The 14,086-nt window shown below is 44.2% G+C and overlaps 1 protein-coding gene across 3 annotated transcripts in view; it reads left to right on the forward strand.

Moving 5' to 3' along the window:
* Positions 1-14,086, forward strand: part of Rapgef2 (Rap guanine nucleotide exchange factor 2) — a 203,968-nt gene that overhangs the window by 67,372 nt on the left and 122,510 nt on the right. For all 3 annotated transcript variants that reach the window (XM_057756814.1, XM_057756813.1, XM_057756812.1), the window contains exon 4: positions 11,263-11,346. In XM_057756814.1, coding sequence (XP_057612797.1) covers positions 11,263-11,346 — 84 coding nt within the window. The remainder of the gene's footprint in view (positions 1-11,262; positions 11,347-14,086) is intronic.

The following is a 14,086-nucleotide window of genomic DNA, read 5'->3' on the forward strand; positions in this document are numbered from 1 at the left end:
GCCCTGACTCCGTCTAGTTTTTCAGGCATATTATGGGTAGGTAGTACTTACTGAAAGAGAAAAAAGACAGCTGCTCTCTGAAGGAGTTTGTCATTTTTAGAGGGATGAAGCAATGAAATAACAGGAAAAATGACGCAATTGGGATACTTGGGAGCATAAAGATGGTTGAGGAAGAGAGAGGGATCCTGAGAGATATTGGTAATCTACAGAAACCTTAGAGGGGCATTATAAACAGCATGTCAGAGATGCAGGTGGAACAGACAGAGGGTTTAGGGGTGCAGCTGGAAGGCCTCACTCGACACTTGGATGCTGTGGCAGTTGTGAGCCACTGTGTGGGTGCTGGAAAGTGAAGCCTGAGGTCCCCGCAGCTCCTGAGCTCTCTCTCCAGCCCCTGTAGGTCTCATTTAATATGTAGCATGGTGGCTGGTTTTCAGGCAAGAAAGCAAGTTTGACCAAATGCCCCCAGCCCTTCCTGTACCCACAAAGGCAATACACGTGGATGCATGGAAGCAAGCAGGTTCTGTCAGGGTGAATAGTTGTGAAGGGAAATAGCTGAGGAGCCAGCCGCAGGACTGTGAAGGAGGAAGAGCCTAGACATGTCAGCAGGGTTAGGGTTTGGAGAAGCTGGCGGGTGGGAGTTGGCGGAATTCTGAGGCCATTGCATGTGAAGCTGATTGTTGTTCATCCAGCTGCTGTAGATGTTCCAGCGAGAACTGACCCCAGAAAGAAGATGCTTTTAGTGGAGTTCTGGAGAAACTGAGGCGGGAGGAACTGCAGCCCTTGCCTCCTTTTTGAACCCATGGAGCAGGTGTGCAAACGCCCAGGTGGAAACCCCTGTGAATGCTACTGAAGTGGTTCCATGAAGGGCGGCACTAGCTTTCTGTCAGTTTGTCCTTCCCCTCAGACACGTGATTGGACAGGCAGTTCGTGCATGCCCCAGTAAGAGCTTGACGGGCATTGATTTCTTTACTGTTTGGAGATGTGTCTTGGTCAGCTGTTCCCATCACACCGGTTCTCCATTCAGGAATGGAGCTTCAGGAAGATCAGGCGTTCATCTAGCACCTGCCGCTTGGAGTAGCATCAGGACTTGAGCACAGATCTTGGGGTTTTGCAGCTTCTCCTCTTGCCTCAGTCGCCAATATTTTTTGCCCCTTTTATCCTAAAAATAATATTGCATATGATGGTGAACACTTAATCAGCACCTATCGCCGTCCTCCCGAAGGTCTGATGGTAGCCACTGGAACCCACCAGCACTCCTGCCTGCACAACCGTAGTTCACTAGCAGTGATTAGTTATTACCCTTTTTATTAGAGGTGTGTCGGTGCCTTTTCATGTTCCGGGTATTAGTTTTTAAACACCTGCTGACAATGCCCAATACATATCCTAGTTGTCTTGAATGGCGTGTGTTTAGAACTAGGAGCCAGTGGCAGTGAGCAGTGAAAAGTCTGGATGTAGACTCTGTAAATCTTGATTTCACAAGAATAAAAATTCATAGAGTCTAACTGCAGATCCACATAGTTAGGCTGCTGGTATTTTGCTGATGTACTTACAAAATGTGAATGAGGTATTTTCTTCTGTGGTCCTGCAGCAGGCACATGTTTGCCAGTTTGTGTAAAGCGTATTTTGAAACCTAAAGAACAGCTGTGTTTGTAGTTTATGTAAATCCATGATACCTTAATAATACCCCCTTTTGGGAAGCTGCTCTGAGGACCTTGGAGTCCCGTTCTTCCCGGAGCTTGGTCTGAAGACTAGTGTAATAGAATATCGATGACTTTCAGACTCTTGGTTTTTTGAGACAGGGTTTCTCTGTGAAGCTTTGGTTCCTGTCCTGGAACTAGCTCTGTAAACCAGGCTGGCCTCAGCCTCACAGAACTGGCCTCTGCCTCCCGAGCTCTGGGATTAAAGGCATGCACTACCATTGCCTGGCCAGATTTTGCTTTTATGAGCAAGGGATGACTAACCGTTTCCCTTACTATGTCTGTGTGCTATACTTTTAGTAATTTTCACCAGGTAAATACGGTATTCTTTTGATGTAACACTATACTACGTCTTCCTCATCTACAGAATGGAAACAGCAATGTCATTTCTTCAAAGTGCAATAGATGTACGTAGTTTTTTGACCAACGTGTCTACTCAGGGTGCATGCACCTCTACTGAGGGCATGGCTACCCTTTCTGAGGGCTCTTGCATCCCTCCTGAGAATGTGTGCACCCCTACCGAACCTAGAGACATCCCTTTTGAGGAGGTGTGCCCTTCTGATGCTTTAACCCTAGTGCTCAGGAAGGAGGCTGATCTGGGGAGGAGCTAGGAGGCTGCTAGCCTGATTACAGAGTGGCGCCCTCTCTGGCAAACAAAATAGAGAGCAATGAGGATCAATATACCGTCACATAAGGGGAGGGTCATCAACTGAGAATTTGCTGATAAATTCTCTGACCGGGCTGTTTTCCCAGCACAACGCTATGACCGAGTTCTTAGTCAGTGTGCTCTGGCTTCTCCTAACTGGCACCAGCCTCGTCATTTGCGTTCACTGGACAAAGTGTTAAAAACCTGTATCAGGAAGTCGGTGTACACACACATTCTTACCTATACCCTTAAAATACCCAGCTATGCCTCTGTGAGCCTTTCCCACATGCAGACCTGGTTGAATGCTTTGGTTTCCGGAAGAGTTTCCATAGCACCTGAAGGGTTTATCTCTTTATTTCAGGAGAGGAATTTGTTCCTCTGTGAAACAGCTGCTTTGAGACTCTTCAGTTTTGCCAAATCTGTAAATGCACATTTTAGCGAGACTAGCTGGGCGTTATCTGCTTTTAGCAGTTTCCCTGGTGGCTTGACTTGACTTTCTGGTTGTAGGGCAGACACCTCCCATTGCTACCCTTTTTAGTCTACTGCTTCTGGTGGCCTGGGGCATTACTTTCTTCTTTTCTCCAGCACTTGCTATCTCTGTCTCTATGGCCTCTGTCTCTCTCCTGCCCCCAGCAGGAAGAGAGGTCCATCTCTGACACCTCCCTCCCCTGCTCTTCTTACAGATCAGGGTCTCCCGTCATGGACAGATTTCTCCTTTGACCTCTTTAATAATTGCATAATATAGTTTTTCTTCTCTGGACTGGCTGACCTTTTATTTTACCTTACAGTCTGTAAATTACAAAGTTCTTTGTGTGCCATTTGTTTTGTGTTGCTTTACGTCTCTTGCAAGGCTTTGTTTCCTTTCTTACCCAGAGATACGTAACTGCTATTTGAAATAATCTCTCTCCACGTTTTAAGTGTTTTAACGTGTGTTTATGTGCATACAAACAAAATGCCAAAACAGGTTTTATTTGGTAAAAAAAAAAAGTCACTGTTTAGCCTTCAAGTAGATGAGGCTGTTCTTCTGCAAGTCAGCATGTTTACTGAAGGTATTTTTGTTTCTAGTTTCCTATGAAACCGCCTGGTCAATACCAACCATTCTTTAATGCTCTTCGATTGATGAGGCTTACTCTGTATGCATTCTGGTTGTGTGGACCGGGAATGCTCCAAGCTAGTGTGCAGAGACAGATTGGGCTTTGAGTTAGAGCTCTCCGGGTGTATGTAGGTTCTCCTTAACCTTTCAGAGAGCCAAGTTCCTCTCTTACAATTATAGTGTGTAAATCATGACTCTTAGCAGCTTCCAAGTCATTCAGGTTTGACTGCTTGTCTAAATTTGATTGTTCCTCGAGCCCTTGGATGTATCCGTCTGTGCTGACTGTAACTGAGTCATTGATTTGATTTATTGTAATGCATATGCAGTTCGTATCATCTTTCTTGAAAAGAACGTTCACTGAATAACTCCATAACTCCTAGTGCAATGCTCCATTTCATTTTCAGGTGAGTTCTGTTAACTTAAGAACGGCAGCATCAAGAGCCCATGGAATGTTTGGCTTTGCCAGTTCCTTCCTGTGTGTGTTCACGCTGCTGCTTAAGTGAATTGTTACTCGATGTCCCCATTGTCTTCTGCATTTTCAGCATAAGGCTGAAAATCTTAGTGCTGCCCTCAGTTTCTCACTTCCCCTGAATGTTACTGACTTTGTCGTTTTTGAACCTTTCAAATGGTGCTGCTTCTGTTCCTTTGGTTAGTCAGATTGATTTATTCATTTACTTTGGAGACAAGGTGTCATTCTGCAGCTTGAGTTGTACTAGAACTCCAGGTTGATCTCAAAACTGCAGTGATCCCCTGCCTCAACCTCTTGAGTGCTGGAAACACAGGTGTGCCACTCCCAACTTCTACACCAGCTTTTAAAAGTGAAGTAGTTTCCTTGCTGGTTAGGACTTTGGGGAAACAGGAATTGCCTTCTACCTTTTAAATGTTATTTGTTTTCATATCATGGGCACTGACATTTTTACATTTATTTTTGTATAATGAGCTGTATTATTTTATGATTAAACACTGCTGTTCTGAAGGTGGAAAGTGAAAATGCTGAAGTTTTTTTTTTAATTATTTCGCTTTATTAGAGTTCCTTCTGAAATACATAAATGGCTGTAATGAAGTGATGTTCGGCTTGCTCAGTTGCTCCGCTGTGTGGCAGGAGATTTCTCTAATGAGCTCTAGCCTGTCTCATTAACTACATAAAAGTAATTGATAGAAATTTTATCTTTGGGTTTATAGCTCAACATCTTATCAAAGGAGCAAAAGAAACACAGTTATCAAACTTGGTAATAAACAGTAATAGACGTCCTATGGTGAGAAAGACTGAAATTACTGTGTATCTGGAAAGCCATCTGCATGCTGGCAGGCAGCCAGGACCAGAACTTTTGAAAGTGTTGGAACAGTGTGTTCACAGGAAGCCCTGCCCAGCTCCAGCAGTAGCCTGTGCGGTTGGAAAAGCTGCCAGGGCTCTTGGTCTTGGAAACCTCTGACTGGAGCAGTCTCAGGATGATTTTTCATACATAAATGAAGTTATTTTCACTGCAGTTCCTCCCCCCACCCCCGCCCCCTTTACAATCATGTATTTGAGTGTACAAGTCTAAGCCGGTCAGAAGACCAGAATCACAAAATGAGCAAAATGCCATCTCCCTGCTTTCTTTAGGGCTTCAATTAAGGGGACCTGTCTGTGGGGATCCCTCAGTGTGTGGGTGTGGCCCTGGGCAGTGGAGCTTTCTATTTGGCTGATGTCACCTATGGAGCAGACAGTCAAGGAAACAGGTGCTTTTCTGGTTTTGGTGGCTGTTGTCTCCACTTGCTGTGGGGCCCTTTAGATTTCTGTTGACTTATATATGAGTACGTTATGGTCGTATATTCAGGGGAGCACAGTGCATGCTTGCTTTCCAGTATCCCCCACATTGATAGGCGGTCACAGTTGTACCATGTGACGGGCGAACATGGTACATGTTCCTACCTGCTCTGACCCCCAAATGTGGCACACTCTCAGGCTTCACTTTCTGCTGCTCTGGTCCAGCTGTTCAAATGCCCACTGAAGTACAGAGAGGTACTTCTTGGATCGCTCTCGCTGATGCCAGACAGTGTGAGTCTTACCTCAGAGAACTCTGGGTTCCGTTTGACTCCTGTGATTCTAGCCTGTCCCTTTCTCTGGCTGGCAGTGTTGAGCTGAAGGCCCTGTGAGCCGCACTTCCCTGTTCTCACAGGCCACTCCTGCTCCCCTCTTCTCAGCCTGTGTGTTGTTGCTGAGCCGCCTCTCCTTAGACTGTCACTTTGTATTAGCTGGTCAGTAGACTTTTCAGAAATTATCTTCTGGCCTGATAGTGATCCCTCCCCAACTTGATCAGTTTTTTTTTAATTAGCATTATTATGTCAAGATACTGCCCCTCAGCATGAACACTTTGGGTGGGATGGCTTCCTGCTCTAGCAATGTGCAAGGTTCTCTCCTGTGGAGACACTGCCACCATGTGGACCCGGAGGGTATTGCCAGGAACTTTGAGCTTCACTGTAAGATCGAAACTGTCAGCTTTGATGAGGAGTTGCTTGGTCTTGTTCTGTTCAGAAAGAACACACCTAAATAAATGACCTGCAAGATGGTGTAGTTAGTGAAAGCGTTTGCCCCCTAGGCTGATAGAACCTGAGTGATTCTCCGGGTCCCACGCAGCAGAAGGAGAGAATCTGCTACTGTAAGATGCCTTCTGACCTCCATACACTTCAAAATACTTTAAAAAAAATGAGACCTGTTAAAAAAAAAAAAAACCAGCCAGTCTAACCAGCAAGCGGGCATCATAGTGTGTGCTTTGGCAGTACTGATGCGTTAGAGACGCTAGTGGGGGAAAGCCTGAGTAATCACTACCTTGGTGGCTGTGCCACATGAACTCAGGGAAGCCCGGAAGATGAATCACTCTACCAGAGGAGCTCAGAGAAGCTTGAGTGTCTGAAAACTAAGTCTAACAGAAAATCTGCTGCCAAAAGCGGGGACATCAGGTTATTTTCAAACCCTGAGGTATGGGTAGGAAAAGAGCATTTTGTGTTCGGTGAGTGTCAGCTGGCAGGACAGAGGTATGAAAAGGATTAGTGCTCTTTTTCAGTCTGCTGGCAAAGGAGCTGTTGTTTAAGACTGAAGTAATGTTGTGGAGAAGCTGATTGAGGACCCAGAGCGGTGTTTCTCAGTTCCTCATGTGGTGGTGGCCCCAGACATAGAATTACTTTCATTGCTATTTGTAACTGCAAATTTGCTACTGTTATGGATCATAATGTAAATATCCGTGTTTTCCCATAGTCTTAGGTGACCCCCGAGAAAGGGTCATCGGACTCCAGGTTGAGAACCTCTGACCTAGAACCTTATTATTTAACTTCATTAGGATCGTGTGACCAACAGGAGGGCGATCACCAATCTGAGCTTCCTGCATGTGGTCTGATCAGGATATTGAACCCTGTTTCATCAAAAAAGCTGTGACGATAATACAAACATGTCATGGTCTTGATTACCTGAACTTTGATACTGACTAGATATTAGATGTTGCTAGGTGAGGCACACAGTTCTGCTCAGTGGGAGGGGCCATGTGTTAGTCAGACTTTCTATTGCTATGCTGAAACACCATGACCAAAAAGCTAGCTCGGGAGGAGACGGTTTGTTTGGCTAATACTTTAGCATTGCTATTCGTCACTGAAGGAAGTCAGGACAGGAACTAAAACGGGGAAGGAAACTAGAGGCAGGAGCTGATGCAGAGGTCATGGAGGGGTGCTGCTTACCTATTTGCTCCCCATGGCTTGCTCAGTCTGCTTTCTTGTAGAACCCAGGACCACCAGCCCAAAAAGGGCATCACCCACAATGGGCTGTCCCGCCCCCCCTTAGTCACTATTTAGCAAATGACTTACAGCTGGATTTTCTGAAGACATTTTCTCAATTGAGCTTCCTACCTTTCTGATGAATCTAACTTCTGTCAAGTTGATATAAGATAAGCCAGCACAGGCCATGTTAGTGCAGCTCGGGGAAGAGACAAAGCTGGAATGGGTATCATAGAGAGACTTGTATCAGCGTGACACTGGATGGCATAGGTGCTTTGGTGTTCACAGGTCCCAGCCACTCAGTAAGGTAACAGAAATCTGGGAGGCGGGACAAGCAGCAGGCTTTGCAGCAGAGTGGCGGAGTTGTAACGGAGCAGACTGGGAAGCAGCCAACACACTGTGGCTTATATTAGCACAGTAGAGAATGACGTAATGCCATTCCTATTGTGGGCTTACCACTGCAGTTTGACTGAGCATGAGGCAAGACAGGTCATCTGCAATGGATTTCTGTCTGATTATTCTGGAAGGTGACACGATCGCTTTGTGATCTGCTTACATTTCATTTTGCTGGACTTTATTATAATTTCCCTACCTGTTGATGACAAATGAATCCAGGAAGCTTTTAGAATGTCTTGTCAACCTCCAGACTTCGGCAGCTTTTATTTTGTCCATTGCAGGATGGGTTGTGTTGGAATCAAATAGGGGATCGGCGTAGTTCTTGTTCTTAGACCCCTCTGTAAATTGTGAGTCTTCCCAGCATGTGCTCTTGGCTGACATTTGAAACTAGTGACAACAGCTTTGCTATTTGGTGTCCTTAGTTTTCCTGTCTTTCTTTTCTGCCCATCACTGTTGGTAACATCCGCAGTTATTCAAAAATGGTCGGACTATCTTCCATGGCAGTCTGTGACTCTTCCACAGCCCTTCAATGTGCCTCTCAGCTCATCATTTTAAACACAAAACAAAAAATTAAAATGACACTGATGGTATTTAGTACACACCTGTGTGACTGCAGGATACCGACAGCAGGCTAGGTTTCTTTTGCTTCTTTGCTATGGGGGTTCAGTACTGAGATCTTTGGTGAAGGGCCTGTTTATAGCTATCTTCTAGTATATTTGTTTAAAAGTCACTTCAATCAACTGTTAAATAAATGATCAGATATGAAGGAATTGAGTGGGATTGGTAATCTGGAAAATTAGCATCGTGGATAATTCATGAAATTTAAGAGCAACTGGGTTAGTCCTAAAAACAGTGACGTCATTGTTGCTACTGCTACTACTGCTGGTACTGTCAATATTCTGTTAACTAGATTCATTGCCAGTGTGTGCAGGAGAGATCTCAATTTTCTTTTGTATATCTGTCTGTTTATCTATGGAGGCAATGTCTCTCTGTGCAGCCTTGCTGGCCTAGACTCTCCTGCCTCAGCCTCCTGGAGTGCACCCGCATATGTGCCTTGATACTTTGTAAACCAACCACGGTGTGCACGGGCATGCGTGCCTTGATACTTTGTAAACCACGGTGTGCATCGGCATGAGTGCCTTGATACTGTGCAAGCCCAGAACTGTTTCCTGCTCCTTCTGCAGTACTGCATTGTTCTTACAGCTCCGGTTTCATTTTAAAAGACAGACTTCCACTCGACACATGTCAAAGTCAGATCCTCTGGTAATAGCTGTTCTAGGCATTGACTGTAAGACCGGAGACTCAGAATGACTGGTGTCGTGGTTTGTAAAAGTCGGGAGGATTGAACAGAAACAGATTTTTGAACATGGTGTTTTGCAACAGGGAATTTTCACAGTGGAAAGTGAACCCATTCTGTAGAGGGTGGATAGCGAACAAAGCGGAGGGTTTGTGTTTTGCTCACACTTTCTAGCACATCATTAAAATAGGATTACTCATTTGTATTCTTAGCTATTATGAGTTTACTGTAGTAAAACCTCACATCTTAAGGAGGCAGTGCAACATTAAAGAGGTCGTGTCTGTCCTGGAGCAAAGTATGTGGTTAGTATACTCAGGAAGTACTTGTTGTTGGAATGATCTGTGGTGCTTTCTCAGAAAGCATGACTTCTGCAGGTTAGCCCTGGAGTCTCGTGGGAAGAGAACAACTCGTCCTTATTACCTTTATTTCATCTGCAATGGACCCTGCAGTTTGATGCCTTTGAGTTCCGTCAGAGATAATTAGCAAGAAGAAGGCTTGTTTTGTCTCACATTTGCTCACAGTCACTGCCTATGGACCATGGTGAGCTATTCCCCTTGGTGGCAAGAAACAAAGAGAGACCAAGTCCCACAGCCCTTTAGGGACACAACTCTGGTGACCTAATATCCTCTTTCTAGACCACAAATATTAAAAGTTTCATCACCCCAGCCGCACCAGGGTCTCAGGACAAAACCTTCAACATACGGGCCTTTGAAGGATACTTTATCCAAACCTGTCAGACAGATGCAAGTTGGTGATAGTGATGGAGACCCATTCCTGACTTTCATACCCTTAAATCTGCCCCACAGAGTTCCTGATAGGAAGAGTCAAGCCTAATTACAGGGTAATCAGTGGCTATTCAGGGTGCTTGAATACTCGCTGTCGAGGTATATCTTCCGTTTTGAACACAAGTTGCCTGTCAGTTGGTATGTGTGTTTTATGACAGGTGACAGGAAGACCGTGTTGATAAACGTCACAGATACTTTGTATTAATTTGCCTTTAGAGGTGACAGATGTGAAATCACTGAGAAGCCCATCACGACTTCAGTGTCTGTGTCACTACAGACCTTGGTGTCATATGTTGTGCTTTTCAAAGATGGAATAATTATTGTTTGTACGCAGTTGTCATGATCCATTTGGTCCTGTTAGCTTGCACAAGGCTATGTACTTGACAATAAACCTTAATGTCTTATGTTTTTAAGATTGGATTTCCCTGGGGGCTGGGTGAGATGGCTCAGTGGTTAAGAGCACTGCCTACTCTGCCAAAGGTCACAGGTTCAGTTTCCAACACCCACAGCTGTCTGTGCCTCCAGTGCCAGGAGATCCAACACCCTCATCAGGCTTCTGCGGGCACCAAGCTTACATGTGGCTCATGGACATTCATGCAGGCAAAAGACCTGTACACATAAAATCATTAAAAAATTTTTTTTAAGCTTAAAACAAAGATTTTATTTTTCTGTATCAACCTGTTTGTGATCAAGGTAACATTGTGAGAACAGATTAAGGTATATTTACAAATCTTCCTTGTTTCTCTTTTCTAATACAGTGCTTTTATCTTTTGTTATCAGAAAAAGTTGTAGCTAGTTTTGAGCCTAGTAACTGGTAGTCTTTTTACTTGGCACAGACTAGAAGATAATAATAACGCAGTTGCCGTCTATTGCGGAAGATGTCATGATTAATATTGCCACCTTGACAGATGCTACCTACGTGGTCAGGATGATTTAACAACCCCCACCCCAACTGCGTATGGTTAAACTGAAATGACCACCACTAGGGGTGGCTTGTGTCGGGCAGAGACACAGGCACAGTGGAGTCTTTCCATCGGAAAGATTCTTTCCACTAAGGAAAGGACGTTCATAAGATTAGCCTACTTTTTTTTTCTATGACGGAGTAAATAGGCATCTAATTATGTATGCACGTATTCATATACGTGACGGTACTCAAAATACTGTGTGTGATGGAGAAGTGTGAGGAAAAGGTAGACAGGGAAGGGCTTCATTGCACTGAGTTCCATGCAAGTGTGTGTTCTTTGTTTCACTGAAGCAAGGGAAGGTATTTCTTACTCAAAAAATTAGACAGAAAAACCAAACCTGGAATGTCAGGTGCTGATAGATCTAAGGAAAATTAAAAATATTTAAATAATCCAGTGGGTGTCTTTAGCTATGTTTTGGTGATGATAGTGTTTAAGAACACCTCTGATACGTAAGGTAATGTGCTCCACCTGTGCTGTATGCTGGCGCCTTTTGTGACTCTGTGTGTAGCAGCACGGATTGCTGTACCATCTGCACTGTACATACATACATACATACATATGTACATACATACATACATATGTACATATATTGTTGCTGTGGATTATCATCTGATTTCTGTTTTCTTTTTCTTTTTCCAGTCCTGATGATATTGGCACCTGCTGGTATATACTCCTTTCTGGTTCCGTGTTCATTAAGGAATCCATGTTTCTTCCGAGGAGCAGGTATGTTGTAGACAAGCAATGCAATGATCTTGAAGTTCTTTCTGCAGAATTGAATTACTTTACCGAATTAGTCTGCTGATATGAAGCAAAGCAGTGCTTTGGAGTTGTTACACATAACGTTTTTGTTTTCTGTTTTTTTTTTTTTTTAAATGCTTGTTTTATGTCACAGATACCATTCTAATTTCCTTAGCAAGGGATGGGTGAAAACATGCTGGTGACATGAAAATTTGTTAAACGGCTATGTCGGCTGTGTTTTGGGACATTTTTGTTCATAGCAATTGAGATTAGTTTCAGGATGACTTTGGTAAAGAAGAACTAACCTATGGGATGCAGTGATATAAACATCTGAGGACAGCTGAGAATGTTCTTTGAGATCACAAGGGACTGGAAATGAAGCCAGGAACTGATGTTGACTCCACTGCCCCTATGGACCATATGGCCTCTTGGTTTTGCATCTGTCTGTAGATTGGCTTTGTGCTTCCTCTCCCCGTGACTTTGGCGTGTGTGTGTTGACTGTTGATTTATGACCTTGTGTTGCTAAGACTTATGCTGTTTGACTGTTTTCCTTGGATACTTTAGGATATAATATGATTGGCTCAGCCGGGGCAGGTATGCACCTCTGGTCCAATTAATTGTGGCTGGAAAGGCTCATCTCCTGAGACATGCCCACTTGTGTTAAGGTTAGTTACTGTGTTTCAGGAGAGATTTCATTCTGTTTTTTCCTTACTATGAATTTATCACAAGTACCCTTTTATTTGGTTTTAACCAAGTATTTTATGTTATTAAATGTTTAAATTGGTTAAAATATAACCTCATCTTTCTATCACCTAACCTCTCTCCATTTTGAAAGGATGAGGGTAATGTTAAGAATTTACTTTAGAGGCTGGAGAGAACACATGCTGCTCTTTCAGAGGACCAGGTTCGATTTTTAGCACCCATGTCAGGTGTTCCCAGTCACCTGTAACTCTATCTCCAGGCGATCCAACACCCTCTTCTGGCATCCATGGGCTCCTCTACTCAGGTGCACATGTGTGCACACTGTGTCCTGTATGGCCTGGTCCTCAAAGTCTGACTGGGGTGACCAGGGAATGAACACAACAACCTGGAAATCGTAGCGTGTGTATTATGTACAGCCTGGGAGTGAGTCGCTGTTGGGGAAGAGGGCCACGTTGCAGTCATCTGTGAGGAGAAAACTGCTGTTACTAATTTTTGCACACACTGGTCAATTGTTTTCACTTTTACATGGATCCGAAGGCTTTGACAGTTCCACTAAGTCTGAGGCATTGGTTCATTCAGTGCATCATCCACTCCTGACATGTTACATACTCTCTCAAGGCTTCCTTTGCTCTCCACACTTTGACAGAGATAGGCATACACATTCACATAAATAAATACTACATGAGTCTTGAAACATTTACTTTACTTTCCTCTCATGAGAAGTCAGATCCAGTAAAATCCTGGAGATAGGTGGTTTTACACTATAGATTAGGGCTGGCCTGGGTGAGGTGCCAGAAAGGGGTGGGATGAGCCTCGGAGGTCAAAGGGCAAATAAAAGAAAGTGAGGTGCGTGTGTGCCTCTTTTCCTTCTGCTTCCTAAGGTCAGACAGTCAAGCTTGCTCCTTTGAGAAAATGATCCAGTGGAGGTGGGAAGCCTGTTTGTTGCTGTTCTTCTAATAGCGAGAGTCATAATAATGAGGCTGGCATTGGTAGTACAGTACTGCTTGTAACAATAATGTCATGGTAATAAAATGATTTTAAAAGAGCCAAATAGGAAGAGTTTTATACTGAACCTGATTTGCTAGGAACCATTTAAAACACTTGGCTCTGTGAGGTCGTTGGATCTTGCCGTTGTCCTTCAGGTAGCATTGTACAGGCGGGGGGTGCTTTGGTTAGTGGGGCTTTACACCTTCTAGGAGTTAGCCTAGAATGCGTGTGGGCTCCAGGAGCAACTCTAGGAATTCTCCTCCCAGAGGAAGGGCAGATAGCACAGGACATGACATTTTATTCCTCAGAGGATCTGCTTGCCTGACATTTCTAGACTAGTCCAGGAATACCCCAGTTAAGGGTATTTGTAAAAATTATGTGATTTTGGTATAGAAAGAAATTACAAAATGAATAGCCCTACATTTCCAAACGAAGGGAGTCTGTTCCTTGAACTCTCATCCAAGGTTATTCTTTCATGTTGTGATGTTTTCCATTCTAAACCTCTTTGTGGGTATGTGGGGTTATATGTGCACAGGTGGGCCCATAAGCAAGAGCAGTCTTGACATACAACCATCTTTTCTATCTTGTTGGCATTGGTTAAAAAATGTCTATGCACACAAATACACACACACACAAATACATACACACATCCTTATGAAGGGTTTTTCTTGATAACTTTCAGTTTCCACAGTGTAGTTCAGTAACTGTAAAGGGTAACTTGTAAATTTTCATCCCGAGTCCCACTGCGATGAGTGGGCTTTGGAAGGGCACCAATTAGAGGCTGCACCGTTGCAATCATCACGGTGCAATTGCCACTGCACAAATGAAGCTTGTAGACGACGCTCTGGAGCCCGGGGGAGCCTCTGATGGCGTCTTCCCAACCGCCATCAGTCAAGTGACAGCTTGTTCCCACTCCTGGAAGGAACCCAGTGTTCAGAAAGGCTCCTGCTCTGCAAGAACGGGGACTTGCAGTTCAGACCTGTTCTGTGAGCACATTGGACCTGGAGTCTTCCAACGCATGGCATAAGTTACTCTC

This window comes from Chionomys nivalis, chromosome 24 (genome assembly GCF_950005125.1).
Source record: "Chionomys nivalis chromosome 24, mChiNiv1.1, whole genome shotgun sequence".
NCBI classification, from domain to species: Eukaryota; Metazoa; Chordata; class Mammalia; order Rodentia; family Cricetidae; genus Chionomys; species Chionomys nivalis.